Source organism: Arvicanthis niloticus, chromosome 2 (genome assembly GCF_011762505.2).
Source record: "Arvicanthis niloticus isolate mArvNil1 chromosome 2, mArvNil1.pat.X, whole genome shotgun sequence".
NCBI classification, from domain to species: Eukaryota; Metazoa; Chordata; class Mammalia; order Rodentia; family Muridae; genus Arvicanthis; species Arvicanthis niloticus.
The window spans coordinates 75,332,157-75,359,656 of record NC_047659.1 but is presented as its reverse complement, the minus strand read 5'-3'; the positions used below and the strand labels follow the sequence as shown (position 1 = coordinate 75,359,656).

Below are 27,500 nucleotides of genomic sequence, written 5' to 3'. Positions count from 1 at the left end.
CTTTTTCTCAGGGACAATGGGGCCTCTAAGACCACCAGGGTTCAGGGAGCCAGCCTAGGGGGGCAGTTTCCCATTGTTTCCACTGAGCAGTTCCTCAGGCAAGGGACACCCCAGAACTACAGAATGGTTTGAATTGGCCCCAAATACTGAAATTCACTGCAGGGCACAGTGGGGATGTTTGTAGTAATTTAGGAAGATTCTCTCTAAAGAAATTAGCAACTCTGTTGTGTTTCACTTAATTGAAACCACTCTTTGCCTGGAGCTCCATTGATGGGTGGACTCTGGGCTCTGTGTGCTGCAATTCGAGAACAGGATGCTATCCACGCTTTTTGTTTTGTCTGCTCTTTCACTCTGCTGGCCAGTCCACCCTGTTTGAAATATTCATTACATTCTAGCTGTCCAGATAACAGAGCAAAATGCCACTACCCAGTCTCTGGATCACTGGGAAAGTTGATCAGCTTTCTCACAGACCTCTTCTAGACGCCGAGGGCTAGGTTGGGAACTAGAGATCCTCAAATCCCACTTCTTGGATGAGAATACTGGGATCTAGAGAGCTGAAGTGATGCTTTAAGTACTCACAACTTACTAGTAAGGAGATGAGCACAGAGCTCCACGTCAAATTAGTGCTTCCATCACTATACCAGAGATAATTTGTGTCACACTCTCTGGCACTGTAGATGTAAAGATGAATAAGATTGAGCCTAAGGGGACCCAAGCCTCATTTATAGGTTAGCAGCTTACCTGTGTGCTGTTTGCTTCCTCATACTCTTTGATCCTGTACCCAGGATTACAGCTGGCATACACTTCCATATTTTATGGATGACCCTGTGAGTCAACACCTTTCACCATGTCCTTATAGACTGATGAGTGTTTGGCACGAGTGCGGTGTGTGTGTGTGTGTGTTTGTGTGATTTTATCCCAAGTGGTAATTGTTCTCACCCAAAACTTTCTAGAGGTCTCTGTAGTAAAAGAAGAGCCCTTTGGCATGTGTGTTCCCTTGTCATTTTGAATGACCACTTATTTTAAGGGAAATTAACACCTTATTTTCTATTGGCACCTTGATAGAGGGGTCATTTGTATCTTCCTGTGTTTCCAGACTTCTGGGTCTTTGCATGAGCCGCCTTCTCTAATAACGGGAAGTTATGTTTGGCCTACTCTGTGTGAACATGTAACAAGTGCTAAAGATTCTTGTCCAAACCCTGTGGCTTTACTTGGATGTAAGAGCTTGTTAGAAATGAGTTCTGGGAGCTTGGCATTTGAGACTGGCATCTCTGTTACAGATGTAGTTGCTTGCACAGGTTGGAAGCACAAAGAGGCATGAATCACAATATCTCTGTTTACTGGGGTGATTGGAAAAGTCCTAATCCAGGACATTCTTTGGCCCAGATTTTTAAAAATTTCCCCAACAGTCTAGTCTCTGCTGCATCTGTTTTACCCTGTTTGTGTGCTCAAAGGTGTCTGCAGAGTGAACAGAAGTCAGACTCATGGAGGAAGCAGATACCTCCGTGGGATCCCTACCTACTTATTTTAGCACACAATATGCAAAGAGAAAATGAGAAATGAGACATGGCAATGTTGCAGTGAGACCGGATGGTTTCTGTGCCTCCAACTTGGGAAGTGGTGGGGACCTAGAACTCTGCCTCGTTGTTGCAATGCTTTGTCATTCCAAATAAATACTTTTATAACTGTGTCACATCACTATGTTTTGACAAACTGGAAGATGATGAGAAAGTCATCTAAAGGCATGAATCTTGTTTTGTGTTTTTGTTTTTTTTTTTGAGACGAGAGTCTTTATATGTAGCTCAAGATGACCCAGAACTCATGATAATTCCTAACTATGCTGGCTAGTTTCATGTCAATTTGACACAAGCTAGAGTTATTTGAGAGGAGTGAATCTCAATTAAGAAAAAGCCTCCATAATACCAGACTATACAGAAGCCTGTAGAGCATTTTCTTAATTAGCGATTGTAGGTAGTGCCACCCTGAGCTGGTAGTCCTGGGTACTATAAGAAAGCAAGCTAAGTAAGCCATATGGAGCAAACAAGATAGTAAGCAGCAGTCCTCCAGGGTTTCTAAATCAGCTTCTGCCTCCAGGTACCCATAGGGTTTGGGTTCCTGCCTTGGCAACCATCAGTGGATTGTGGCTCAGTATATGTAAGCCAAATAAAGCCTTTCCTCCACAAGTTGCTTTTGGTCATGGTGTTTTATCACAACAATAATAACCCTGATTAAGACACAAACTTAGCCTCTGGAGTTGTTCCATTCTAATCCACCTTAAGTCATTATTGGTTACAAGGTGAGCTACAGATAAGTGTTAAGGCTTAATTTATTACCAAAGTCATAGCTATTTGGATAAGGCTTTTTGAGTAGTGACAGGCAGAGGCCACTGGGGGTGGAAAACTATCTAGTAGCTACTAGACTATAAGTGTCACCATTCAACCCAGGAACTAAAGTGATAACGTGGAGGGAGGAGCTACAAGCATCAATTTAAATAGTATCTGAAAGAGATTCTGGCAGAGCAGAGAGGCATTGACCTGCCTACTACACCAGCCAAGCAGAAATCCTATCTGTTAGCTGGGAGTTTTCTTTTCATCTAGGTCCCTAAAAGGTCCACCCTGTTAGCCACAGAGCCCTTAAGTCCCACTGCAGTGCAGATTTCTGTATGAAATTCTTTACCCTAAAGAGAGAAAGGAATGATCATCTCCTGCCTACCAACTCTATTTGCATGGAATTAGAATATTGAGTCTCTGGTCTCCAAACTGTCTAGAAAGAGACCTGGCTCCACTTCTCTTCTGGAACTTCTGGAAGCCAAGGTGAAAGGCAGCCACATGTGCTTCCATGAGTAAAACAGGAAGGCCTTTGCTTGACACCTAATGGTACCCTCTTGGGTCGATTGCTTAACTTCCCAGTCTCAGTGTTGTCATCTGCTCTCTGTGTAAAGGCTTGTGATGGTTACAACACTTATCTCAGATGACTGCTGTTAGATGAGGCAATCACTGTGCAGGGAATAGTAGATGCATACCATGTGCCCCTTTGTGTTAACACAGCTCAGAAGCCCAGACGAGGGCTCAGTGGCTGAAATGATCAGAACCAGTGTTTCCCAGCCTGCTGCACCCCACAGTTGGCTTGCATTTTAAGTGTCCCAAAGCAGTCTTGGCTTTCATGAGCTGAGTCTCAGCTTACTAGCTGGGCCTCTATCTTTTTCCATTTTCATGATGAGATGCTAATCTTGCTGTGCTTCCCTTAACTCTTGAGATAAGGAAAGTTATTTATCCAGTCTCTGGATGTTGTTCAGAGAGTCCAGGATGCAGAATCTTCAGGACACTTAGGCTGCCATCCCACATGGAGTGACAGCTCTGTACATGCTGGAATATTTTCACTTCTACTCAAAAAGAGGCTAAAAGAGACCGATAAAGGGGAAAGAAAAACAGGCCCTACCTTGGACTTTAGGTGGTCAGTGAGCTTTGTAGGAACTGGAGGTGGTCTTTCGAATTCCTCCTCTAGATGATTCCATCTTGAAGGACAATAGGCCTTACTTCAGTGGCAGAGTCTTGATATTTCATCAGGTCCACTGTTTACCCAGCCACAGTCACGGCAGAATATACAGAAAGTTCGGACTTTTCTACTTCTTCTCTGCAAGGTCAGTGATCCTCACAGAGGTCTCTAACTTGCAAGCTACTTTTATGGTTGAAACAAGGAGAGAAATATGAAAGTTATAGTACTAGGCAGATTACTTCTAAAGCATTTTCATGTGATGTATCTTACATGTGACACTCTTGGAACTTCAGGGCTCTGTGTTAATTGCTCATTGTCTGTTTCCATAGACATCAGTGGGGTGACCCATTTTCCTGGCACATTCATGTTAAGACTGACCAAATGATGATTATCATTTAAGGACTAGCCTCTGCCTCAGAATTTTCCAGACTGGTTTAGATATTCATTTAGGGATTTGGGAGTGCCAGGGTCACTGAAGGGGCAGGCTAAGTACTGAGGTGAGAATAAACAAGGTGGATTCAGGTTCTAGGTCTATCTCAAAGCCATCATTCTGGCTCCACCTCAGATAACTATACTCTCACTTGTCTTAGCCATCCTGAATCTTTCCAATGCATCATGGCAGTGAAAGAAAGAAGCTGAACACCACTAGTGTACTCTATGAATGTCACTGTTGCCCCTCCTTGTCCTGGTGTCAACCCAAGGCAATGAACAACAGCACCACATGGTATTGAGGAGATCAATAGACCCAGAGGATCTGAGGCAGCATCTGTATTTCTCAAGTACATCCCTACATCTCTTGTTGCGTAAATTTTAAGGAATTTTCTGATATTTGAATGTGCCTCAGGTGTACAAACAGATACTCTGAGCCCTGTGTACAAACAGATATCTCACAAGCCCCGAAGGTGTCCTAGCTATGATGCTATCAATTAATTTTATTTAGATTTGAGATTACCTGTGATTAGTGATTATACTGTTTAGTTAGTATTATGATTTCTATTCTTCTAAAAATTATTTTCCAGTTGACATGTGCATAATGTTCATAAAAATATATGAAGCCTTTTGAGCATACACTTATTTTACTGAAGCATGGAGAAAGATTAGATGTGTCAGGGATCCTATTGTGAGTACTTCAAGGTCATACAGCTTAGAGTGCACAGGATTTGGGTGTGACAGGTGCATCCTCCTCCCAGACAGAGACTGGCTCACCAGCATGCCAGGACCCACTGATTACTTCTGAAGTGCAGATATTAACAAATAACAGCTTCTCATTCTGCCTTGTCTCTCACAAGATCCTTCTCTTGATCTGCTATTCTTTCAAAGTGCTGCCTCTAGACTTGTACAAAAGCTATACTCTAATTAGTTGATGTAGAAGTAATTACAGCTGCCCAGAAAAAAAAAAATGTAACTGCAAGACAAAGTGAAGCTGTCATTCTTGCCTCTCTGAACTACAGCAGGAAAAACCATATGGGGCATTCTGCTGCTTTGTCAATCCACTTAACCACATCCTGGGTTTGTGCTAGTCAATCTGCTAAATCAATAAGATCCAAAAGAGAAAAAAACAAAGGTGTTGAGGCCAGTGGATTTCCTGGTTGCCATGGCAACATGTAAGGGTACGTACACACTGTGGTTTCTTGTTTCATCTGTCTTCCTGAAGGCTTGTTCCCCACAGAGGACTTGGACTTACAGAACTCTTACATAGTGAGGTAACACTAGGGGCAAGAATGCACCTTGATGAATCCAGAAGAAGGGGTGGGATCTTCAGCAGACTGCCCATGTCCCCAGCACTGAAGCAAAAGACAGGAAAAAGGCTTCTCAAATTCTAAAACCAACTCAAGGCATTTCTAGACTATGCAATGGGTTGGCTATTTGGAGGACTTGGCAGGAATGGCCAGGGTGACAGCTTCTCAGAGGGTTGTTCTTTCATAGAATCCTGTTGGCTCATGATGGACTCCTTGTCCCTTAAACTAGAGTCTGAGAGGTCAGGGTGTTCAGCCAGTCCTTCCAGACATTGGGGTGCCTTTTCTTTCTAAGCAGCAAGAGATGAATAGCTCAATTAAAAGCACCCCATGACAAATTCTGGAGGAAATTCCCTCCATATGATTGTGCATGACTGTCTTCTTTGCTCATTAAACCCCCGCCCTCGTTAGGGGTGATTCCGGGAGAGACTGAGTCACTAGGTACTCATGGTCTGCAGTGAGCAGCCAAAGGCTATCTAGCACCAGGAATGATTTTGGCCTCGTTCAGAAGTAGATGCTGAACAATATACTCTTTCATTAGGCACCCGTCACATGAGAGTCAGAGGATGGGACAAGTGGTGTGGGGGCAATAGGATGGCTGCCAGCCTCCTTCTGCACTGGCAGGCCTGGTGGAAGCAGGGGTGATACCAGCTTGAAAGGCTCCCAGATGGAAACGTCTGAGCTGCAAAGACATCACACAAGTGGAAAAAGAGTGACTTGCTCATGATGTGCTTCGGAATGATGCTTCATGGCCATGAGTTTCGGATTTATTGGGAACAGCGTGCTCAAGCATCTTATAAAATATACTGTGTCAGGAGCATTGTAGCAGGAGTCAGGATGCTGCAATTAAAGTCCCCTGAGATTGTGCTTTCTTTAAAATGGTCTAGGGGACCAAGCTCAGTCCCTCTCAATTTTATTTTCTTTTTGTTCATACCTAATTTTTTTTTAAGATTCTGTATTGTCCTACCTCTAATCATGGATGATCTAATTACCAATATGTTTTTTTAATAAGAAAAATGGCACATTTCCTCTGTGGTTCTAATCAAAATTAGCTCAGTTAAGCTTATGAGTTGTGTGATCTTCTGTGTAGGATGTAAGCTCTGCATGTCAGAGAGCAGTAACAGAGCCTTGGGTTTAAATAACAAACACTGTGAAAGTAAAAACCATATGTGTATTGGGCTGCCACTCACTGCCCAAGAGATTTGTGGGACCATCTCATAGGGGGCTCAATTCTGTTGAGGACCATCAAGTAAAGGTGTCAGGTTCCAGCTAGATCAGCCTAGAGCATCTAGTTGATCAGTCTAGACCTTTGGGATTGCCAGCAGACATCTCAGAAAGTCACAAGTGTACTCTACTGTGGTGAGCCCAGCTGAGGTCCAAACCAGAATGCCAGCTCTTGGCATTCTGTAAAGGACAGAAGGCTGAAACTGCAGCCAGGACTGGGCTAGTCCAATTCTCAAAAATGTCTTCAGAAGAGAACGGGGTAAGATCAGAGAGAATCACAGTTGGGGAAAGCCAGTGAACAACTGCAACTCAGGACTACTTCCCTGGGAGAGGGTAAAAGATCCAATAGTTTGGTGATTTTTCCACTGAAGCAACTCAGACCTTTTGGGTGAAGGCCTTCCCCTTCCAAGTAGAGTAAAAGAAACTGTTGTCCTAAGATCATATTCAATCAGTGTAAAGCCTCTTCTTTAGATAGCTTTTAATGACCAACTCTTCACACGTTTAAAAAGCACATCAGGTGGCAAATGAGATTCCGATAGTGTTCAGATCTGTTCCATTTCTAAGCTACCATTTAACCCTGTGACTTGATCAGCCTGACTGTTCAGTCTGTACCTGGCACTATCAGTTCCTTAAGACTTCTCAATGAATTAGTCAACTCATGTGAAATGTGGTTAATAAAGGAACACACTGCATAGGATTGTCACGAGAATAAAATGAATTACTAGGTGCAAAACTACTGAAAATTGAAACATCACCCAGAAAAGGTTGCCTTGGCTTGCTGATGTTCCTTCAACCCACGATAAGTTAACTGTGGTAATTAGGCAAGTCACTGAACACAGGAACTGCTCTAGCTTCTATGTCCATTATCTCTAAGTCAGCAACTTCTCTCTACCACAGCCTACTATGATCCAAATCAACAGAAAAATACTTAATTCTGTCTTATAACTCCTGGGGAGAGAGCAGAAAGAGACCAGGCACATGGCTAGTTCATGCTAGCAAGCATTAATTCTTTTGGGGTCATCTCAGGAAGTGAGATTTGGAGAGCTATCTATCTCTCTTGGCACAATGTGTTTGTGTCTCCTGGTAGCCTTCATGTGTGACATGTTGCTGTCTATTTTCATGAGATCTAGCTTCATAAATGCCCCCTGAACTTGTGCAAACATGTTGTACCCATTGCAGAGATGATGTCTTCAAATGTCAGTTACAAAACCACAAGCTGTCCTCAGAAACATTTTCTTCTTGAGAAAACAGCAAATGTTCATAGAAACAGCTTCAGGTTCAGACATTTTCAGTGGTCAATAGAGACTCCTTAAAGAAGCCTGATTGACATCTCTTGGTAGATATTAGGAGGGCACATGAAAGCTGATCTATTTATGCCCAGAAGTCTATCTTCCTTCTGCTAGAGCAGGCACCACTCCCACACACCTCTCAAGTAACTTTGGGAAAATGCAGATAATGGAAACGTGAGTGGAAATTACATAGTGACTCCCTCTCCGATGATGTTATGATTTTCTTCCAGTTGGGAAATGACTGGGTGTATGAAGAATCCATTTCTCTCTGACTTTACAATGTAAGCAAAGTGTTGAAATGGGTGATTTCCCTAGCGAAATTTTATCCTTCTTGATCTGAAAGGCTTAGGAAAAAACAGAGATAAGGTGGATGGTGCCATAAGTTATGGCCTTTGTGAGAGTGATTTTTAATCATAGCCTACAACAGATTAGAAGTCTGACCCTTCCATTTGGATGAGTTTGGACATGACTTAGTGCTTTGGATTCTTCATCTCTAAAATGGGTTTTCCATACTCTTCCTCAAGAATGAGTGCTGTAATTGGTTATCTAATATTAAGTGGGCATACCTGAAGTCATATACATACAAGTAATATTAAATGGATTGAACATTGAATGTGTGTGTGTGTGTGTGTGTGTGTGTGTGTGTGTGTGTATTGGTCTTGAGAGGGAGCAAGAATGGTATGGGAGACTCTGAAGAGAAGAAGGGAGAAATTAGGTAATTATATTTTAATTTCAAAACTAAGTAGAAAAATTGACTTTGCCAATGTGTTGACCTCATAACACTCAGATGAGAATTAAGTTAGATGAAGTTCATAAGGCAGTTGGCAAATCTCCAATACTCACAGCCTCAATTATTATAAGCTCTGTTTTTACCAGTTTCATTTAGTGAATTCCACAGACACTGGCAGATTGGTACCATGGTGCTCTCAACAAGGCTGAGCACCAGAGAAGCAAAGCAGCTCCCTGGCTGTATTACCTTTCAGGGATGGCAGAGTCTGGCAGGATCCGAACTCAGCTAAGCTATTTCCTTCTCAGGTATTATGGATGCTCTCAGGTGTCTCCTTCCCTTGGTCTTGGGTAATCTTGGATGACAAGCCTAGGGATGATCCTGCCCTGCTCATAGCCTGTCATAATGAGCACTCAAAGGTGTGGCATGTCCCTGGAGGCCTCTCTCTCAATCAGAAAGTAGCCCCAGTCTACATCTTTCATTGAGCCTGTTCTGTCTCTCCAGGAGAGGGGCTTCGAACAGTTCAATTCACTGCAAGATAAAGGAAGCTTAGTGGAGACCAGAGGGTTCGGCAGAAAACATTCCTGATGTATCTTCACATGGAAGGGCTTGTTTAAGAGATACAATTGCCATTTAATATTAGCTTCTCTCTCTCTCTTTCTCTCTCTCTCTCTCTCTCTCTCTCTCTCTCTCTCTCTCTGTGTGTGTGTGTGTGTGTGAGTGAGTGTGAGTGAGTGAGTGTGTGTGTGAGTGAGTGAGAGTGAGTGAGTGTGTGTGTGTGTGTGTGTGTGTATTGGACCCACACATGTACATGCCTGTATATTGGTGCACATGTGCAGGTGTTTTTGTGTTTGCACACATACAGAGGCCAGAGGACAACACATCTCTCATTCTTTAGAAGCTGTTTATTGTTTTCTTCAAGACAGTGTCTCTCACTGGAGATCACAATGAAAGCTAAGGCTAGCCATCCAGTTAGACCTGGATATCAGTCTGTCTCTGCTTCCCCAGCTCTGGATTACAAGACTGTATCACTAAACCAGCTTTCTTATAGGACCCTGTGCTTGTTCAGCAAGCTTTTTATGGACTGAGTTATCTCCTCCAGCCTTAGTATTTGTCACCCAAGTCAGAGGACTCCTAGATCCCAGAGGCTTTTGTTTCTGAGGAAACAACTGCAGATAGATATACAGAAGCTCTTCCTCCCTACTTGAAGCTTGGTCCATCACTTCCATGGATACTCATGCTCTGCTGAAGATGATCTGTGGTCCATGCTGCTCTTATCACACCCTTCCTTTCATGATGAGAATAGTGTTTGCTATACACTGGTGGGATAAAGAAGCAGGAGAGTTACCTACATTGGGGTTAGGAGAAGAAGGTAGTGGTGACGCTTGTGGATCCCAGGATCCCAGTTCAGGTGCATCTGAATATCTGCGTCACCATCGCAGCTCAGTGATCTCAGTGATCTCAGGAATGTTTCCATAGTCTCTACTCTCTGTGACTCAGTTTCTTTCTCTGGAAAGTGGTGATTAATATTACCTGCCTCTTATAGGTGTTTTAAGGTGATTAGTTAGCCCTTCTAAAATGCTTGTAAGAGTGCCTGGCATCTACACAAGTACTCGCTACTACTACCGTTCTTGGAGAGTCTGAATGCCTTCATAAATTGCTAGGACTTAAATAATATACAGAGCTGAAGGTTTGACCCATTTTAAGGCAAGAGTGATCCAGCATGGTAGTTGGTCTTGATGTCTGGGGCATCATCACTGTAATTCTTAAGTGTTCAAGTGCCATGAGGGTTAGGAGCTGGATTCTGTCTCACAAGATTAAAATAAACACAAGCTTGTACTTAATATTTTCTGAGAATTTTTTATTTACCCAGCAGCCCTTTTCAGATGCTGGGAGTATGTCAGGTCCCTGGCTAAGGTAGCAAGGTGAAGGCTGAGTTTGTCTGTCTTATTCTGCCCTTGATGGTCCATGCACATACATAGTTAATTACAGGCACACTTAGCAAATAACCACCATGTGTCCACACACTGTCCTAAAAGTCACATTGGTTGTTGCACATGGAACGCAAGGGATTTTACTCAAAAGGCACAGCTTGCATTGGGCTCTCTTACATTTGCATATTCAATCTGCCAGGTGGTAAGCTAGAATTGATTTTCATAAGAAAGAAACTGCCTCTCATCTCCAAACCATTGTCCAAGCCCCTGCCTTTATTTTTAAACTAGGAGTTGACAGCAACCACCTGGGCCAGGAGCTGGCAGGTGGCATCTGACTGAAGTCACCCTAGCAGCACTACCTACAAGAAGCTGATTTAAACATTTCTCTTTTTTCTTATGTATGCTGGAGCCGGGAGAGGCCCTGGAAGGGCTGTCTCTCTGAGTGACAGGTTCTCTTTGTGAAACTGGTCAACTGAGACCAAAGCTGCAGTCAGTAAAATAAATGTCAGTAAAAATAAATAGCATTTCAAAGGGACCTTGTGCATTTCCTTCCTCTGTGTGCTCATTGCTTCACCCGCCAAGAATTGCACGAGTGCCTGTCGAGAGCACACTGGGCCCCGTAGATAAGCAATTAACTGCACAGAGCGCCCTTTCTTTATTCCTCTGGTTCTAGTGTTTCATGGCTTTTTGTTTTTTGGTTTGCTTGTTTGTTTGTTTGTTTGTTTGTTTGTTTTTATCGTACCTGCTTGCTGACAACAGAAACCAAGGAAAAGAAGCCAACTGACATCAGCTTATGCCTTCTTAAAGGCACCTTCTTTCTTGGTTTTGCATCCGTCTGATACTTCAGAATCTGCTTCCTGCTCTAGAAGGAGGAAACTGTCACCTGCACAGTTTCATAGTAATAGGCCCACTTTTGTCATCTTGAAACAGTTGTTTAGGTGTGTCTCTCCTCTGTTCTAAACACAAAGGACCTTCTTGGCACATGGGAAGCTGGTTCAAAACACTGCGTAAGGGGATCAAACACTGAGAGGAGTTCCCACCGCAGCCAACTAAAAGCTGAGGACTTGTGCAAGTTGCTTTATTTCCCCCCAGCTTCTGTTTCTTGACATTTAAATATATATGCAAAGCTTATTTTTTAGGGTACGAATGACAGAACCCTAGGAGTGTGGGACATCAAGGAACAATTTAGGGGGAAAAAAAACCCTCCTCTCCCACTACAATCTACTCTGATATGAAACACAGAACAAAGTGGGGGTTCAGGCAGAGCATGTGGCTCTAGATAGAAACAGTCACTTCCTTTGGCGACTCCTGTCTCTAGCTTCAGTTTGCTTGTTGCCAAATGACTTGAGCTTTGGAGGGTCCTGAGTCAGGGTTAAAACCACTTTTTTTCTGTCTCCAGACCCAGAGTCAGGCACCTCAGTCACTGCTGAGAGAAAATGTCGTGGAGTGACAATTCCAAATATAATTTTGAACCATCCCTACCACTGTAAGGACAGAGCATTCCACATAAAAAAGAAAGCAAGGCTGTGTTTTCAGGCCTGAAGGAGTTCAGAGTGCCTAATGAAGTTGAGGGACAACTTTGAAATTGGAGCAGAGCCAGCAGCTCCCAGGCTAGAGAGGGAGTGAGAAACCATAGCCAGATCACATTGTTCTTGACCAGAAGGAAGTTTATTCTGGGTGCAGCTGAATATATAGTGTTAGGAGTGATAAGGTAAGGAGGAACACCAGCTGATTGTGGAAACGCGGTCATAATTCAAGAAGTGGGAAACAGAGTCCCAAATACTGCTGTGTGTGCACACGAGTGTGTGTGTGTGTGTGTGTGTGTGTGTGTGTGTGTGTGTGTGTAGTTTTCTTAGTTAGTTGGCTTGTATTCCTTCATTACTGCCCTGGATTTTATTTTGTTTCTTTCCTATGAGTTTATATTAATTTAAAGAATGGGCCTAAAAAATTCTTTATTGATGAAGATTCTTTAAGAATGGGGGTCCTTTATGGTATCATACCTCAGATTTGAGGGTCCTTTATAATGTCATATCTCAGATTTAAGTTTGATCTATCTCTGGAAAGCCAAAGTGAGTTTGGAAGGCTATGTCAGTAGTGATGTTTATTTGGATTTGTGTTGTTATTTCTGAGATAAGGTCCTACCTTGTTGTTAACCTGAACTCACCATGTAGCCCAGGCTGGTCTTAAACTTAGGTGATCCTCCTGCCTCAGCTTCCCAAGTGTGGAATTTCAAGTGTGAGATACCATGTGCAATTAGTTGGTTTTCATGTGTATTCATGTTTATGCATGGGTGTACATGTGTGTGTAGGTTCACATTTGTGTGTCTGCTTATACAAGCATTTGAGGCAAGAGAAAAACATTGGCTTTCATTCCTCAGAAGGTCTCTTATTGGGTTGGAATGCACCAAGAAGGCTAAGCTGGTTTGGCAGTGAGCCTATAGGATCCACCTGTCAATCCAACCCTAATATTACAAATGCTGGCCACCATACCCAGCTTTTTATATGTGGATTTTGAGGGATTAAATTCAGGTTCTCATACTTGTAAGGCAAGCACTTCACTGGCTGAGCCATCACCCCAGCCTGCTGTTTGGCTTCTCCCAAGGCCCCTTTTGGCTTTTTTAATGTCTTCACTTAAAAGCAAGCACTTCTTACCATTGATCTAGCTTCATGCAAATTATTTATGCAAAAGACTCTAACATTTCCATTTCCTCCCACAGATTTGAATATAACCTGCCGTTACGCAGGTGTATTCCATGTGGAGAAAAATGGCCGCTACAGTATCTCCAGGACTGAGGCAGCTGACCTCTGCCAGGCTTTCAACAGCACCTTGCCCACGATGGCCCAGATGGAGTTGGCCCTGAGCAAGGGGTTTGAAACATGCAGGTAAGAGACCAGTACCTTCAATGGGAAAAGCCCACTGGAGCAGGGTGGGACTTATGGCTGGAAGGCTCCTCCCTGATAGTTGAATGAGTTCTTCCCTAAAGAGGCAGCCCTACCTATTAATTTAGCCAAGTCAAACTGAAACCGGTATGACAACTGGAATTTAAAGTCGGCTAAAGACACCTTTGTGAATCATAGGGAGGGAGGCCAGAGGAAGCCATTAGGGTCATATCAGTTGCAACCCTCTTGCCTAATGTGCTCCTGTAGCACTCTCCTGGCTTTGAAGAAGCATTCAGTATCATAATCGGAACCACAAGAAAATGCAAGCCAAATAACAGTGTTTAAAATAAATAGGTAGCTGGCAGAGTCTTGGCTGTGCAGACTTGATACAAAGCACGTTCTTCAAACCTCTCACTCTCTCCCCCGCCTCTCTCTGAGCTTTTATGTTGAGCTTCTATGTTGCTATGGTTTGACAAATTAAGTAAAAAGATATGGAAGTTTTAAAGCTGTCTTACATTAAAGTTATTATTAGAAGCCTTGAAAAGTCTTTTACAAGGTATACAGGGCCCCAGAGGACCTTCGTCAAATCATTCTGTTCCAGGATAATTGCTAGAGGCAGGGAACATTTTATATATATAATTTATATTATTTATGACTATACATAAATATTATATTACATAATACTATATATTATACACATACATTATATACACTATATATAATATATACACACATAATATATATATGTTATATACATTTATACATATACATATTTTATGTTTCCTGCCTCTACAATGTGTATGTGTGTGTGTGTGTATGTATACTTCTTTTGTGGTCAGTAGTGTACATGAAGAGGGGCTTAGTGAGAACCTCAGTTGAGTAATTAGTGTGGTTTGATTTCACTAGAAGAACTAGAGAGTCTTCATAAGTGCTATGAATCCCCGCCCCAGCCTATAGTTTAGGCAGTGTAGTTCCTTTCTCTTCCGTGCCCACATGTGTGCCCACACAATGCAAGCAATGCTTTTAGAAAGTCTAGTGTAGTCCTCTTCATGGAAGCTATTAAATGTAAGTTAATTGCATCTGTCTCCAGCCCTTAGTTACAGACTCAGGCCCCTACCTCTTGAGTGGCAACTGAGACTCTTGCTCTGCCTAATGTAGTAACCATGAGTCACATGTGGTGAGTTACATTTAAGTTAATTAAAATTAAGTTATATGAAAATGAGTTTTTTGATGGCACTAGCTGAGTTTCAATTCCCTGGTGGCTGTTGTATCAAATGGCATAGATTATGTAGAGATTGTTTTCATTGTTTAAGAGTGTTCTCTTGAGTAACACTAGCTAGGCATCTGTCTGTAGCTGTCCAGAGCTACCTCTGAGGGATGTTAATGAAGGACTGATAGCTCCACAGCTATAGGTCCTGACTCATTAGCTTCATGAAGGATAGCTGGTTAGCCAAACGTTTATTCCACTCCCAAGGCTATGTTTTAAAATGAGGTCTGACTAGGTCACTGTGCTAGGAAAGTGGTTTTAGGAAGCTGGTCCATGGTTGTGAAATGCAGTTAAGACATACTTGTGAAATAGGGCTTTGTTTGTTTGGTTTTTTTTGGGGGGGGGGGTTGTTTGTTTGTTTTGTTTTGTCACCCGTTGAGAGCCAGAGGGGAAAAAACTACAGAATGTTGAGCTGCTAGGAGAATCCCAAAGGCATCCTTTAGCTTAATCCTTAAACTGCTCTGTTTATTTCTAAGACATTTTGTAGAGGAAGCAACCTAGCCTCACAGCTTGTCATGGGTCACACTGTACTTAGATGAGTCCCAGTCTGCATGTGATCTGTTTGAGCATAATGACCAAGCTCTCCCAAGGGACAGAGGATAAAGGGAGAGGATGCAAGGACTTGTTAAATGTCTTTCCTCCTTGTTGACAGTTACTAATGGAGGCCATGTACACATATAGAAATTTTAATGTCCCCAATTCACATAGAGTACATGCACATATAAGTGTCAGGTAGAGTGATGTGGTGAAAAATCATAGTAACTACCAAGAGAATTTAATTCTAGAATGTCACACACACACACACACCACACACACACACATGTGTGGTGTGTGTGTATACGTATACATGTCCATAATTTGTCAACATAATGTGGAAGTTTCACTGTTGAGTATTATTTAGAAAACAGGAAGAAAAAAGCCCTCTGCTTCAGAGATCTGTCATCGCACCCATAACTGGTATTAAGTGTTTCAAAACTCACTTTCATAATTTGCTTCAGGTAGCTAAGGAATAGGATATCTGCCAAAAGACAGAAGGAATCATCTCACAGGCTCGGCCAAAGCCTCAGCAACGACTTCTGTCTTATCTGCCCCACCCTGACTAGTGGCAGCTCTCAGGTCCATGAGAACTTATTAACGTTTAATTGTGTGCCCTCCCAGCACTGAGCTAGAGAGACTATGGGGAAACCAGTCTGTCAGTTTGGATGGGGAGTTAGTCATTCAGTTTCCACTGCAACACCCACATAATGAGAGACTTGGAGCTTAGGAGCTTCCAAGTCATGCTCATTGCCACAGGTCTTGCAGGGTGCTGCTGTCAGTTCTGTTGCCCCTGCAGAAGAGGCTAGAAGAAGGAAGAGAAGGTGTACTGGAGCTTGCATCTTACTCCTCAAACCCTGCTGATTTAGCATCTCCCTCTTTGTTCTCTTGCGGGTTTTCCTTCAAGTAACATCTTCTCAGCCCACATCTGTGTTTTGAGACATTTTATATCTCTGTTATGGCCACTAGGGTGCTTCTGAGGATGGTAATGATGTGCATTGGATCAGAAAAGGCCCCCAGACCTAACAGACTCCCAGAAACGCCTAGACGGGTGTGGGAGTGTGTTTTACTTGAGAACTTTGTTAAGTGAGCCACTGCCATCTAATTCCATAATTGCTGTTGCTCTCAGCTCAATGATAGCAAATTTATCTTGGTCACAAAGCCAGACATGCCATGTGCTCAGCGCAGGAGCAAGGCTTCATGCTGGCAATAGTGGGGTAAATAAATTAGAGTCCTGAGGGAGAAGATGAGGATAGGAAAGAAGAGGAGGATGGGAAAATAAGGCAGGTCTGGAGTCTTAGACTGAACAGAAGGCCAATTCACTTGGTATCCTGGGAGATTGGGTTATTTTATGCCATTTTAAAAAATATATAAAGCTAATTTGGTGTCAAGTCTTACAGTGTAACTTCTTTCTTCTGTAACCCAGGCTTCCTGATGCTTTCAAGGATATCACTGACCTTACATTTTATATGGAACTATTGTTTTGTATTCATGGACCTTTTAAAAAATATTTATCTAAAAACAAGAAAAATCTTCAGCCTTTAAATAAAATTGGTTTGCCTCTGTCTGTCTTTGTCTCTCTCACTCTCCTATGCTGTTGTTACTGGATTTTACATAATCCGGTTGTTGGAACTCCTAACATCCCTAGAAAAGTGTTGTGCAGTATTAAATGTCATTTGATGGGATGTTATGAAATGGCATCTCAGCTGTTCATGTCTATTGCTTCTTGTTTTTCCTTGGCAGGTATGGGTTCATAGAAGGAAATGTGGTAATCCCAAGGATCCACCCTAACGCTATCTGTGCGGCCAACAACACAGGAGTGTACATCCTCCTCACGTCTAACACCTCCCACTATGACACATATTGCTTCAATGCCTCAGGTTGGTTCTAAGTGCATGGTTTGGGGGGTTGCATGTGGGAGCATTGGCTGAAGCATGGGCAGAGTTTCCTGAAGCTCCTACTCAAAATGAGTCCTGAGGGTTTCTACAATAGAAGGAGGCGCTAGATGCCTGTGTTCATGGTACTAATGTGCCACGCGTATGGAGCAGATGATGAACAATTAAATATCAACTATTTACATAAGAATGGAAGGCACAAGCTTTAGGGATGCTTTCCATTTGAGAGGTAAACAGGGAGGGTAGTACCCATCTGAGGAGGTATTTAGAAGAGCCACAATCAAAGTAAAAGAGTAGAGCTGTTGGCAGATAGGAAGCCCATATGAAGCCAGCATCAGGAACATCTTAATTCTACCCAACAAATACCAGGAAATTCAGCATGGCAAAAGCTCAGTGGTCAGAGGACAGGGTTTCATGCAATGAGGTTAGAGAGTTATAGGGGAACAGTACCTAGACCCTTTGTAGTATTAGGAAATTGAAGCATTTTCTAAAGGAACATAGCACTCATCTATTAATAATTTGGGGGTACAAGACACACGACTGAGAGTATTTTTATAAATGGAGTTAGAGAACTGGAAAGAAGGATATGATAGACTCTTGACCTTCTTGAAGGCCTCTTACCCAACAGTTGAGATCATTGGGAATAAGAACGCTAAGGGAAGACAGATCTGTCGGGCTCCCTCCTTTGCCTAGGAAACCTTTTCCAAGATGAACTTAGAGCTTAGAAGTTGTACCTACAAGTCTAATTCAAGCCATCACACACACACACACACACACACACACACACACACACACACACACAATCAAAGAATTCTATGAACTGAAAATGTCCAGTCATTTGAAAATAATTAAAACCATAAATGTCAAAGTTTTAAACACCAACAATCAAAAGTCTTAGTTTGTAAACTATATCTTCTATTCCTTCAAGGGTTGAAATTATGTGGCTGGAATGGAAAAGCTTTGAGATTAACTTGTCACATCTTCTAGGACTGAAATTTTTTCCTTAAACATGGAAGGAAGATGTTAGATCGGAAAGTGGCTTAAGACTTTATCTCCATGAAACCTTAGGTAGTATAATATGGTGGTAGGATATAAAATCAGTGTGAACTTTTCTGATAACATGGGACATCAAGGACACTGAGAGAGATTACATCAGTATCTCCAGGCTGTGTCAGTGTCACCCACCCATCATTTCATAAGCACTGGGAATCCAGAGGGGGAATCTAGAATTTTGGGAAAAAGGATGTATGCATTGAGGCTGAGTAGTTAAAACACAGCACATGAACCCAGTGAATTATTTCGAGTATATATGGGGCATGGAGAGACACAAACATAAAACAAGGAGAAATATCCACAGAAAGTTTACCTGCCCCTATTATATTAACAAAAACCACATGGAGTTTGATCAAAATGGGAAACTTCCACCAGAAACTAGACAGGACACTGTCCATACTCAATAACATGACCCAAAACTCAAATGGATAAACAGGAGGTAGACAAAGAGGACCCTGGGCCTAGCTTCTTTCATCTTGGTGCACAGGGTCAGGAGTAAAGGAACTGGACAGGTGGCAAGGACCCACCTTGATGTGGTCCTGCCTTCTGCTCACAGTCTCTGAGTTCTGGCTTTGTTTCTCCTGCTGAATCTTGTCCAGTGAATATATGCAATAAACCACACAACTGTGTTCCCACACAGTCTCCGGTGTTTTACAAGTCAGTGTCACTTTGAGTTAAGGTTCTGAGAAACATAATTGAAACAGGCAAAAGCACATATTGTTTTATGGCCAAGAGTTGAAGTGATCCAGGCAAACAACTACTGCGGCTCTTCTTCCTACCCTTCCTGTTGCCTGTGAGTTTATGTCCATCCCTAGCATAGGGGTCCATGGTGTTGATGAATGTCTCCTTAGAGAGGCAGGTGTTAGTTCAGTTGAAAACCAGAACAAGTACTAGAGGTCTGCTTTATTGCCAAATGACTGTTAAAAGTAGTAACATTTAAAAATATAGTGTTCCCCCCCTCTTTTTTTTTTCCATTTTCCACATGGACTTGATATTGATAAGTTTTATAATTTCCATTTAAGTTCAAAGATAATATTTATCAGAAGTATCTTCACACTATTGGGCAAACTATATTGGAGATATGAAAGAACCAGAAACTGTTTCTTATCTTAAAGGAATTAACAACCTTCTTGAAGCTATAATATAGAAAATACAGAAAGGAGAGACAGGAATAAATATAGCTGGGGATAAACATTTTGCATATCCTGGATGCCAGAGTGAGTGAGCTAAAGATCCTGGCAGTGCCCAGCTCCCTGCCAAGAACTTCTTAGGAAGAGTTTTAGACTCGACCTAGCCCAAGGACTGCAAGCAGGAGATCTCAGGGAAAGGGAGCCACAGAAACCTGCAACAGGGGGAGGAAGCAGCAATAAATACTATAGCAGATAACTTCTACAAGCTTAAAAGCCTGCTCATATTTCTATGGCTTCCCAATGAAAAATAAGTCAGCTTGAAGGAAAGGCTTTGTGATTTTTTTTTTTCTGCCTCATCTCTCAGTATCTAAGACCTGACATGAATGAGCCTGGTGACTTCTGGTGAAGGGACACAGATGCATTCATGTTCATGTTTTAAAGCTTGCTTTCAGTAAGATGTCTCATTCTCTTCTTATGGTAGAATTGAGGAGCAGATTTGACATTTGTGACTTGTCCATTCACTCATTTATTTGAGTGAATTTATTCATGGAACACCTATAAGTTATCAACCCTGGAGGAAGTGCCTTTCTAGCTGTTACCCAGAGTTTGGCACCTAAACTGAATAATTGTATCCACCCTTTAGAGCTAGTGGAGCCAAATATCCTGAGAATACAGCCCCAGGGAAGCCCAGTTCACTATTTATTCAATAACCCCCCTGCCCCCCACCCCCACCCCCGTGCTCAGTTATTCTCACAGCTGTGCCTTGCTTCAGAGACTGAAGTTCCGTCTAATGAGGTCACAAGAGTGGACATGGGCATGAATGAATATGGTGCATATTTGGGTCACCGTGCATCTTGGCATCCTGGCTAGATTAAACTAGTGTATGAAATGGTAGGTGAAATGGAGCATGAGGAGGCTCTGTGTGAACACTCTCATAACCGACAGACCAGCCTCAGTTTTGTTGACTGTTTGTTGTCTATCCATTGCAACTTTGTGCGAGGAAATTTCACAGGCCCATTTCTGGGGATGGTCCACATTTGGATACTAGAAACATCTCACAGATTGGCTCAGCCCCAAGACAAAGAGAATAATACCTCCCAAATCTCCCCAGTAGCTTATATTGTCCTTACTTTTAAATAAGGGGGTTTTGAAGAATATTTTTAAGGAATAAAGAGTTATAGAAATATTATTTTCTAAGACCTTGTGAATTCCTTAGAATCAGGGATAGGAGCAGGTTCATCTTTGGCTGCTTCCCTCCCCCCAACTTTTTTCTTCTTCCATGACCTGGTCTGCATATGTTGAGTGGCCCTTAGAAAGAGTGGATGAACCAATGTTCTATAATCACTACTCAGATCATTGCTTTTCAGGCTTATTTCTAGGTCTCTGTTAATATTTGTGGTCCATTTAGGAGTTACCGTGTTAGATGTGCCTTCTTGGAGAATTTAAATCTTTCCTCTCTTTTCCTCTCATTTGACAAATATCTGCTAAGAGTCTGTTCTCTCACAATGTTTTGGGCCAAGCAGATGAACTTAGTACTCATTTTGTAGAGCCCACACATCTCTGTGGTGGGTTGACAAGCAGGAGGTGGGTATGAGAACCATATGAATTGCTATAAGGTAAAATGGGCAAGAGAATTTTAGATCATGGTGCACAGGAAGAAGAAATGCAAAGCCGATATGCAATGGTGACAGGTGTCGGGAAGGGATGGAATCCTGGCCTTGCTATCAGTGATTTGTTCATTTAAAGGTTCTCTTTATGAATTTTCTTATAGCAAGAGTGCTTTTCCTAAAACCCACTCTTCTACTATTGAATGTCTACAGCAGTCACATCCTTTGTGTTTAAAAAAAACTGATTGGATTAAAAAAAAAAAAAAAAACCCTTTCTATTTGGTTTCTAGTTACCGATAAGCAACCACTACTTATTTGCCCAACTACTTGTTTCTGCCTGTGTTCTGAGTGTGCAACAGTTTATGACAGGGAACTTAAAAATGCTTGTGATCTGCCTTCCTTGTGACAGTTGTCTGACAGTTGCCTGCCTCTGTCCCTCCAAACCTCCACACATGTCTATATGTATCCACCCACCAACTAATATCTTTCTTCTTTCATCTTTGTCAGGAAGCATCTCCAGAAGAAACTAACCTAACAAATTTTTGTTTAACATTTTAGTGGAAATGCTTACTATAAAAGCTGTTATGCAGTGTTATGGAAACACTCTTGTAACTCCAGCCCTCAAGAGGCTGAGGCAGGATAACTACGAGAGTAAGAACAGCCTGTGTTTCAGAAAAACAAACAAGGGGGGGGGGGGGCTAGCCCTAAAGTATACAAATGGAACCAACCATCACATTAAAGCAACATCATTTATAGCTCTCTGGGGTTTGAGAGCTCTGTAGTAACTGATGGGCACTGAGCATCAAGGCATGACTGGGGTGGTAGTTAAGACAACCTTGTTTGCTTTTAGGATTTAGGAGATAACATGAAAGGTAAAACACCAGTCCTGGCTTCTGAGGGTATCAGGCAGAACTGGCCAGAAGGCGATGAGAAACACCTGCCCTGCAGGTGACCAGCTAGCCCAAATCACAGCATGGAATCAGAGAGAAGGGATCAGGGTAAAAGATAAATAGAAGATAAGAGAAGAGGAGCCAAATGATATATGCTAAGACAGCATGAGTGTCCATGTCAAAGGTGGCCAGCCCTAGCTGGACACTGAGAAGCCCTGCATATGGAGAAAGCACTCATAATATTAGCCAAACTAATGAAGCCATTAATTTTTTAATACAAGATGGGATTTGTTACTTACTATATATTTTGATTATCAGGTAAATCCATTGATAATGTTTTAATCTTCAGAGTCTTTCGATATTCATGCCGATTGTATGTGTTCACCAGTTTCTCATCACCCAATTTGATATCTGAGATTATAAATTATTTTTCATGATCATTTATACATGCCTTCATTTTAACTTTTCTCACAATGATTACATATTTCTTTTTTAATTGGAAAGAGTTTTTGAATCCCCTCTAATGGTATACTTAATTAGAGATGAGCCTATGTCTGTCTTATTTCTAATTAAACACGAAACAGCTACAGTGCAGACACAGAATACCTGCCTCCCACTGTTCTGGGATAGCCCAATGTGTTTATCCCAGCTCTTGGATTACAAGTTGTCTACACAGCTGACCTAGGACACGTGCCTTTCTTAATGAATGCAGTTGCTGTGATGGGAATAGTAAGTTTATTGAAACTTTTGAAGTCAAATAAGATTGTAAGAGCACATTACAAAGGGGTGTCCCTTTTGGATTTACCAAATTTCGGGAAAGAAAGTTATTTAGGATAAATTCGAGTAAACATTATTCTAACTGACTAAAAGGACACATCAACTGTGAAGTTTGTTTAAATTATTTATTTTTATTTCATACTCTTGTTTTCCTTCCTCACAGCTCCTCTTGAAGAAGACTGTACATCAGTCACAGACCTACCCAATTCCTTTGATGGACCAGTTACCATAAGTACGTACCCCTTCTCATCTCTGGTGATTTGTCTTGTTCTTGGGGAAGTCATCTGATGTGTTCTCATTGTTAATATTCGCATAGCCTATTAAGTTGTATCCCTAAGGGAAGAACAGCTGTGATTACACGAACCCACTCCCATTTCCCATGCTGGCTTGAAACTGTTCTCTGATTTACCCCATGTCCCGTTTCTAAAACATCAGTCATTTGAAACTCACTTCCACAGTTTGGAAACCAATTTGTGTATTCCACAGCACTATAGTATACTTGATTGTTTTTCTTGTGGTTGACTCTCTCCTACTTAAAATACATTTGCTTTGCAAAAGAGATTGCAAATGAACAGTCAACATCATTGGTCATAAATTGAGGGCAACCTTAAAAATCAATTTAAAGTGAAAGAAAAAGTAAATAATATTTTCAACTTATAGCTGTAGAAGACTGTGCATCTGAGCTGTGCTCTGTCTAATAGAGAGTAAATCAGTCTCAAGGGTGGAGACTTCCACTTGGGAATTCTCTGGTTGTAAAGCTGTTGTACATGATTTATGATGGACACAGGCTTCCTGATGTGAGTTTCAATACCATTTATGCCACATCCACCTCAGATCATCTATAGAAAATTACATGTGCCAATTTAGAAGATGGAAAACCCTCCTCAGATCTTTCCAACAAGTTAACTTATAAGCCTAGAGGCTTTGCTTCTGTGCCCCCTCTTGTTGGGAAGAAGAGCAATGTTGGAAAAAGCTGATTTCCGCTTCCGCTTCCTTGGAGTTAGCTTCCAGCGAGGATATGGACATAGGGGCAGCAGTAATGGGATGCCTTCCCAAACTGTGTAAATCCAGCCACTTGGCCTGTGCCTGTAGCAGCTGCAGGATGCTTTGTATCCCAACAGCTACCATGTGATATTAGAGCAACAACTTTCCCTAACCTTCAGTTTTCTCTTGTGTATAATGATACAACATATAAGAATTATCATGCAACTCTAATGTGTCTCATGAACACTTGGGCCACATCAGATGCTTGAGAAATGTTCAGTTTCCATGGTTTCTAAAAATTTTCTCCAAAGTCCAGGTTATTGTAAGTTTTATCAATACCATGGTTTGAATATGTGCCCTGCACACCTGCCAAGAATTCATGCATTGAAAAATGTAACTCCCGATTTTACACGTCAAGATGAAATGGAATTGAGGTCCTTGAGAAGTAGTTAGGACTGGATAGGGTAAAGAGGATGAAGCCTGCCGACATCAGTAGCTTTATAAGGTGAGGGAGAAAGGCCTGAGTTGGCTCTCTTGCTGTGTCTCGATGTGATACCCTCAGCCATAGGATGCAGCGAGTGGACCTGCAGTAGATCCCTAGCAGACACTATTCTTGGACTTCTCAGCCTAGACTCAAGGGCCACAATCCAAATAAACCTCCATTCTTTGTAGACTGTCTGGAGGTTGGAAAGATGTCTTAGTGTTAAGAGTATTAATTGTGTTTGCATACAGCCCGGGTTCAATTCCCAGCATCAACATGGATGCTCACAACTGCCTGTAACTCCAGTTCAAGAATATCTAACATGCTCTTCCAGCCTCTGTGGGCTCCTGCATACACATGGTACATATAAACTCACACAAAACACACTCACAAACATTAAGTAAATATTTTAAAATGATAAGACAATATAAATTGCCTTGGCTTGATGTTCAGGGTAACTGAGATGTTGAAATTTTTTCCAACTGAGAGTTTCATTTAAGCAAGGTAGGTAAGTGAAACAAAGGAATCCTTGGTACCACACATGCAATTCAGCCAAAACAATTTCTGGCAAAGTGCACAAGTAGCCGTGTGTAGCAAATGGCTGAGGATTAAGGCAGAAAATAGGTTTTAAGAATGGAAAATTAATTGATTTCATTTCTACTTTTTCTCTTCTGGTTCATTCTAGTTGCTTTCTTATCAAACCAAAGATTCTGATCTCTCTCTCTCTCTCTCTAAGATATATATATATATATATATATATATATATATATATATATATATATACAAACATGTATACATGTATACATGTTTGTTAATTTTAAAATTGAATTTTCCTGAGGATGTTTGGAGCTCTGTCAGTATTTAGACAAACCGGTTTTCTAGCCAGAAACGAGGGGGATAGGGGAGGGTGATGATTAAATTGACAAAAGTTACCTTTTAAAAAGAATCTTTCTAATGGATTGCAAATATATGCTTTTTTTGTGTGGAGTCCAAATTACTATTTCAAATCCGTTCTGGGGTTGGATGAAATTAACAGTAACAAAATGTACACGTATTTCAGAAGGGACTGTATAGGGTGGCAGAAGTGTCACTTATTGAGCCTTTTCTTATTTTGACTACCATGTTGAACGCTAATAACAATGAATCATGTGCAGCTCATGACAACCCCATCCAGAAGGCTGGGCCATTCCTTTACTAAGGAAGAAACTAAAGCTCACAGGGTCACCTTGCCTAAAGCTCTTCAAAGCTCAGATTTAAATATGGGAACTCCCCGGTACTTCAACTTTCTCCTCCTCATTTCCAGAGTATGTGGGCAAGGAGGGTGAATTATCTCAACATCTTACCCTTTCTATGTGAGCACTGGACAGACAGATTGTTTTTTAAAGCAAAAGAAAGTAGCTTTAATGTCATGTCATAGGACAATCCATTATGAAGTTCTAAAAGTGCATCTGTATCTCCCTCAGCTATTGTCAACCGTGATGGTACCCGCTACAGCAAGAAGGGCGAGTATAGAACACACCAAGAAGACATCGATGCCTCTAACACTATAGATGATGACTTCAGCAGCGGATCCACCATTGAGACGAGCACCTCAGAAGGCTACATTTTCCACACCCACCTTCCCACTACACAGCCTACTGGAGACCAGGATGACAACTTTATCGGGAGCACCTCGGCCACCAGTAAGGAGAAGGGAATCCTGGGTTTTCCTCTAGCAGTTCTTGGACAGAATGCCAATGGCTCTCCTGAGTAATGCACACCCCAGGGTCTGTTTTCTACCATCCCTAGCATCTAGATGTGGGTGAGATCATTTAGGGAGCCCAGCTCCTGTTCCTGTCAGTGCTCCTGGTCATTGTGCACTGGCTTCTACTCCCCTGCCCACATCCTTCATCTTCACCTCTGAACCTCTTACCCTGGGATGAGGAATGCCATATCAGACAGGTTTCCTCAGGAAGGTGCCACTTTTCTCTTGTTCCTAAGGACTGAAGAACGCCTCAGACCTGTTGCAGAAATAATTTGTAATGTTGCTTGCTTCATTCTTGTCATTTTACACTATAGAGAAAACTGTTCTGTTAAAGTCAGGACTGTAGAGTCTATGCTTCATTAACACCTTAAAAGATCCATTCTTAGGATTCTGATTGTGTAATATCCATATTTCTTAACCCTAATTTTCAACCCTAATTTTCAAACTATTCTTTTCCCCCCCAAGGCACCAAAAGTGGAGGGTTTTTTTTTTTTTTTTTTTTTTTAATCACCTGTCAGCTGCAGCATTCTGGTTTGCAGTCGGTGGGGGAAGACCCTAATGCTCTTTGGGTATCTGTGGGTAACAGCAGGGAAGGCTGCCCTTGCAGCATTGAGTTTGTGCAGCTGGGCTCTGTTAGGAAGGGGCTCAGAGCTTCCTCTACTTCCCTCTTTGCACTTCCTCTATGGTCTGTATTAGAACAAGGTTTCAGATAGCTGGGCTCCTTCTGCAGAGGATTATTCAGACCCAAAAGAGCAGCTAAGACTGTCTTCACTGGGTCTCCTAGTATGGTGTGGATTTTCTCATCTCCTGGTTGAAACTCAGAAGGGTGGAACTCTGGCTTTTTCATAGTTTTACAGGAATGTACTGGCTTGAGAATATTCAAGATAGGGCCCTTTTTAATTCTATTGTCACCCAGAAGCCAGGAGGCCTCCTTAGCACTCTGATGTAAGCTGAACTTACCCAACAGTGCTCTAGATTTCTGTTATCAGGTTGCTGAGTGAGGGGAAGGGGTGATACGAACAGGTGCAGGATTCTAATCATTCCCAGAAAATTCTTTGAAGCTTTTCCAAAAAACCAAACCAAACAAACAAAAAACAAAACAACAACAAAGAGACCATCAGATTTTGGGGGTTTGGAGATAGCTCAACTGGTAACGTGCTTGCCATGCAAGCACATGGGGACATGAGTATTTGGATCTCCAGCATCTACACCAAAAGTTGAGCATGACAGTGTGTATCTGTAATCCCAATACTAGAGAGACAGAGAAAGGGGAAGACCTAGAACTTGCTGGCTAGCCAGCCCAGTCAAGTCAGTGAGCTCCAGCTTCAGTGAGGGTTCCTATCTCAAAAACTAAGGTGGACAGCAATCAAGACAACATTTTTATGTCAACCCCAAACCTCCACACATGCACAAGTACACAGACTCCATCTGTCCACAGGAGGTACAGCCACTCAAGCATCTCATGTCTTCCTAGGTCACTTCCTCTCTGATGATTTGTCACCTTGTCTGTAGTGTCCTGGGAAATACTTCTCCACAGAAACTTGTGCAGAGCAGGCAGGTGATGTTGCTAGCTATGTGCAGCAACTTGGATCCCTGACCTTTGGATGCAACTATGTCAGGCGTGCTTCTCATTGGGGTGTGCAGTTTTGACAGATGTTGGCAAATACAGTAATTAGTGGTTTGATAAGGAAGCAGAACAGGTCTAACCTAAAGTTCTATTTCCTACCCCAAAAGAACAAACTCTGTCACTTGGAGATTGAATGCAGCTGGCATCCCAACCTGTGTGGGGTGGGAGTTTCACATGTGCTTGAAGAGAAGTAATTAGCCAGTTATATGAGCATCCTTAGCCCACTC

At 42.0% G+C, this 27,500-nt stretch overlaps 1 protein-coding gene across 13 annotated transcripts in view; it reads left to right on the top strand.

The window, feature by feature from the left end:
* Positions 1-27,500, top strand: part of Cd44 (CD44 molecule (IN blood group)) — an 87,780-nt gene that overhangs the window by 20,401 nt on the left and 39,879 nt on the right. For all 13 annotated transcript variants that reach the window (XM_034494014.2, XM_076929342.1, XM_034494006.2 and 10 more), the window contains exons 2-5: positions 13,122-13,287; positions 16,829-16,965; positions 22,601-22,669; positions 25,366-25,584. In XM_034494014.2, coding sequence (XP_034349905.1) covers positions 13,122-13,287; positions 16,829-16,965; positions 22,601-22,669; positions 25,366-25,584 — 591 coding nt within the window. The remainder of the gene's footprint in view (positions 1-13,121; positions 13,288-16,828; positions 16,966-22,600; positions 22,670-25,365; positions 25,585-27,500) is intronic.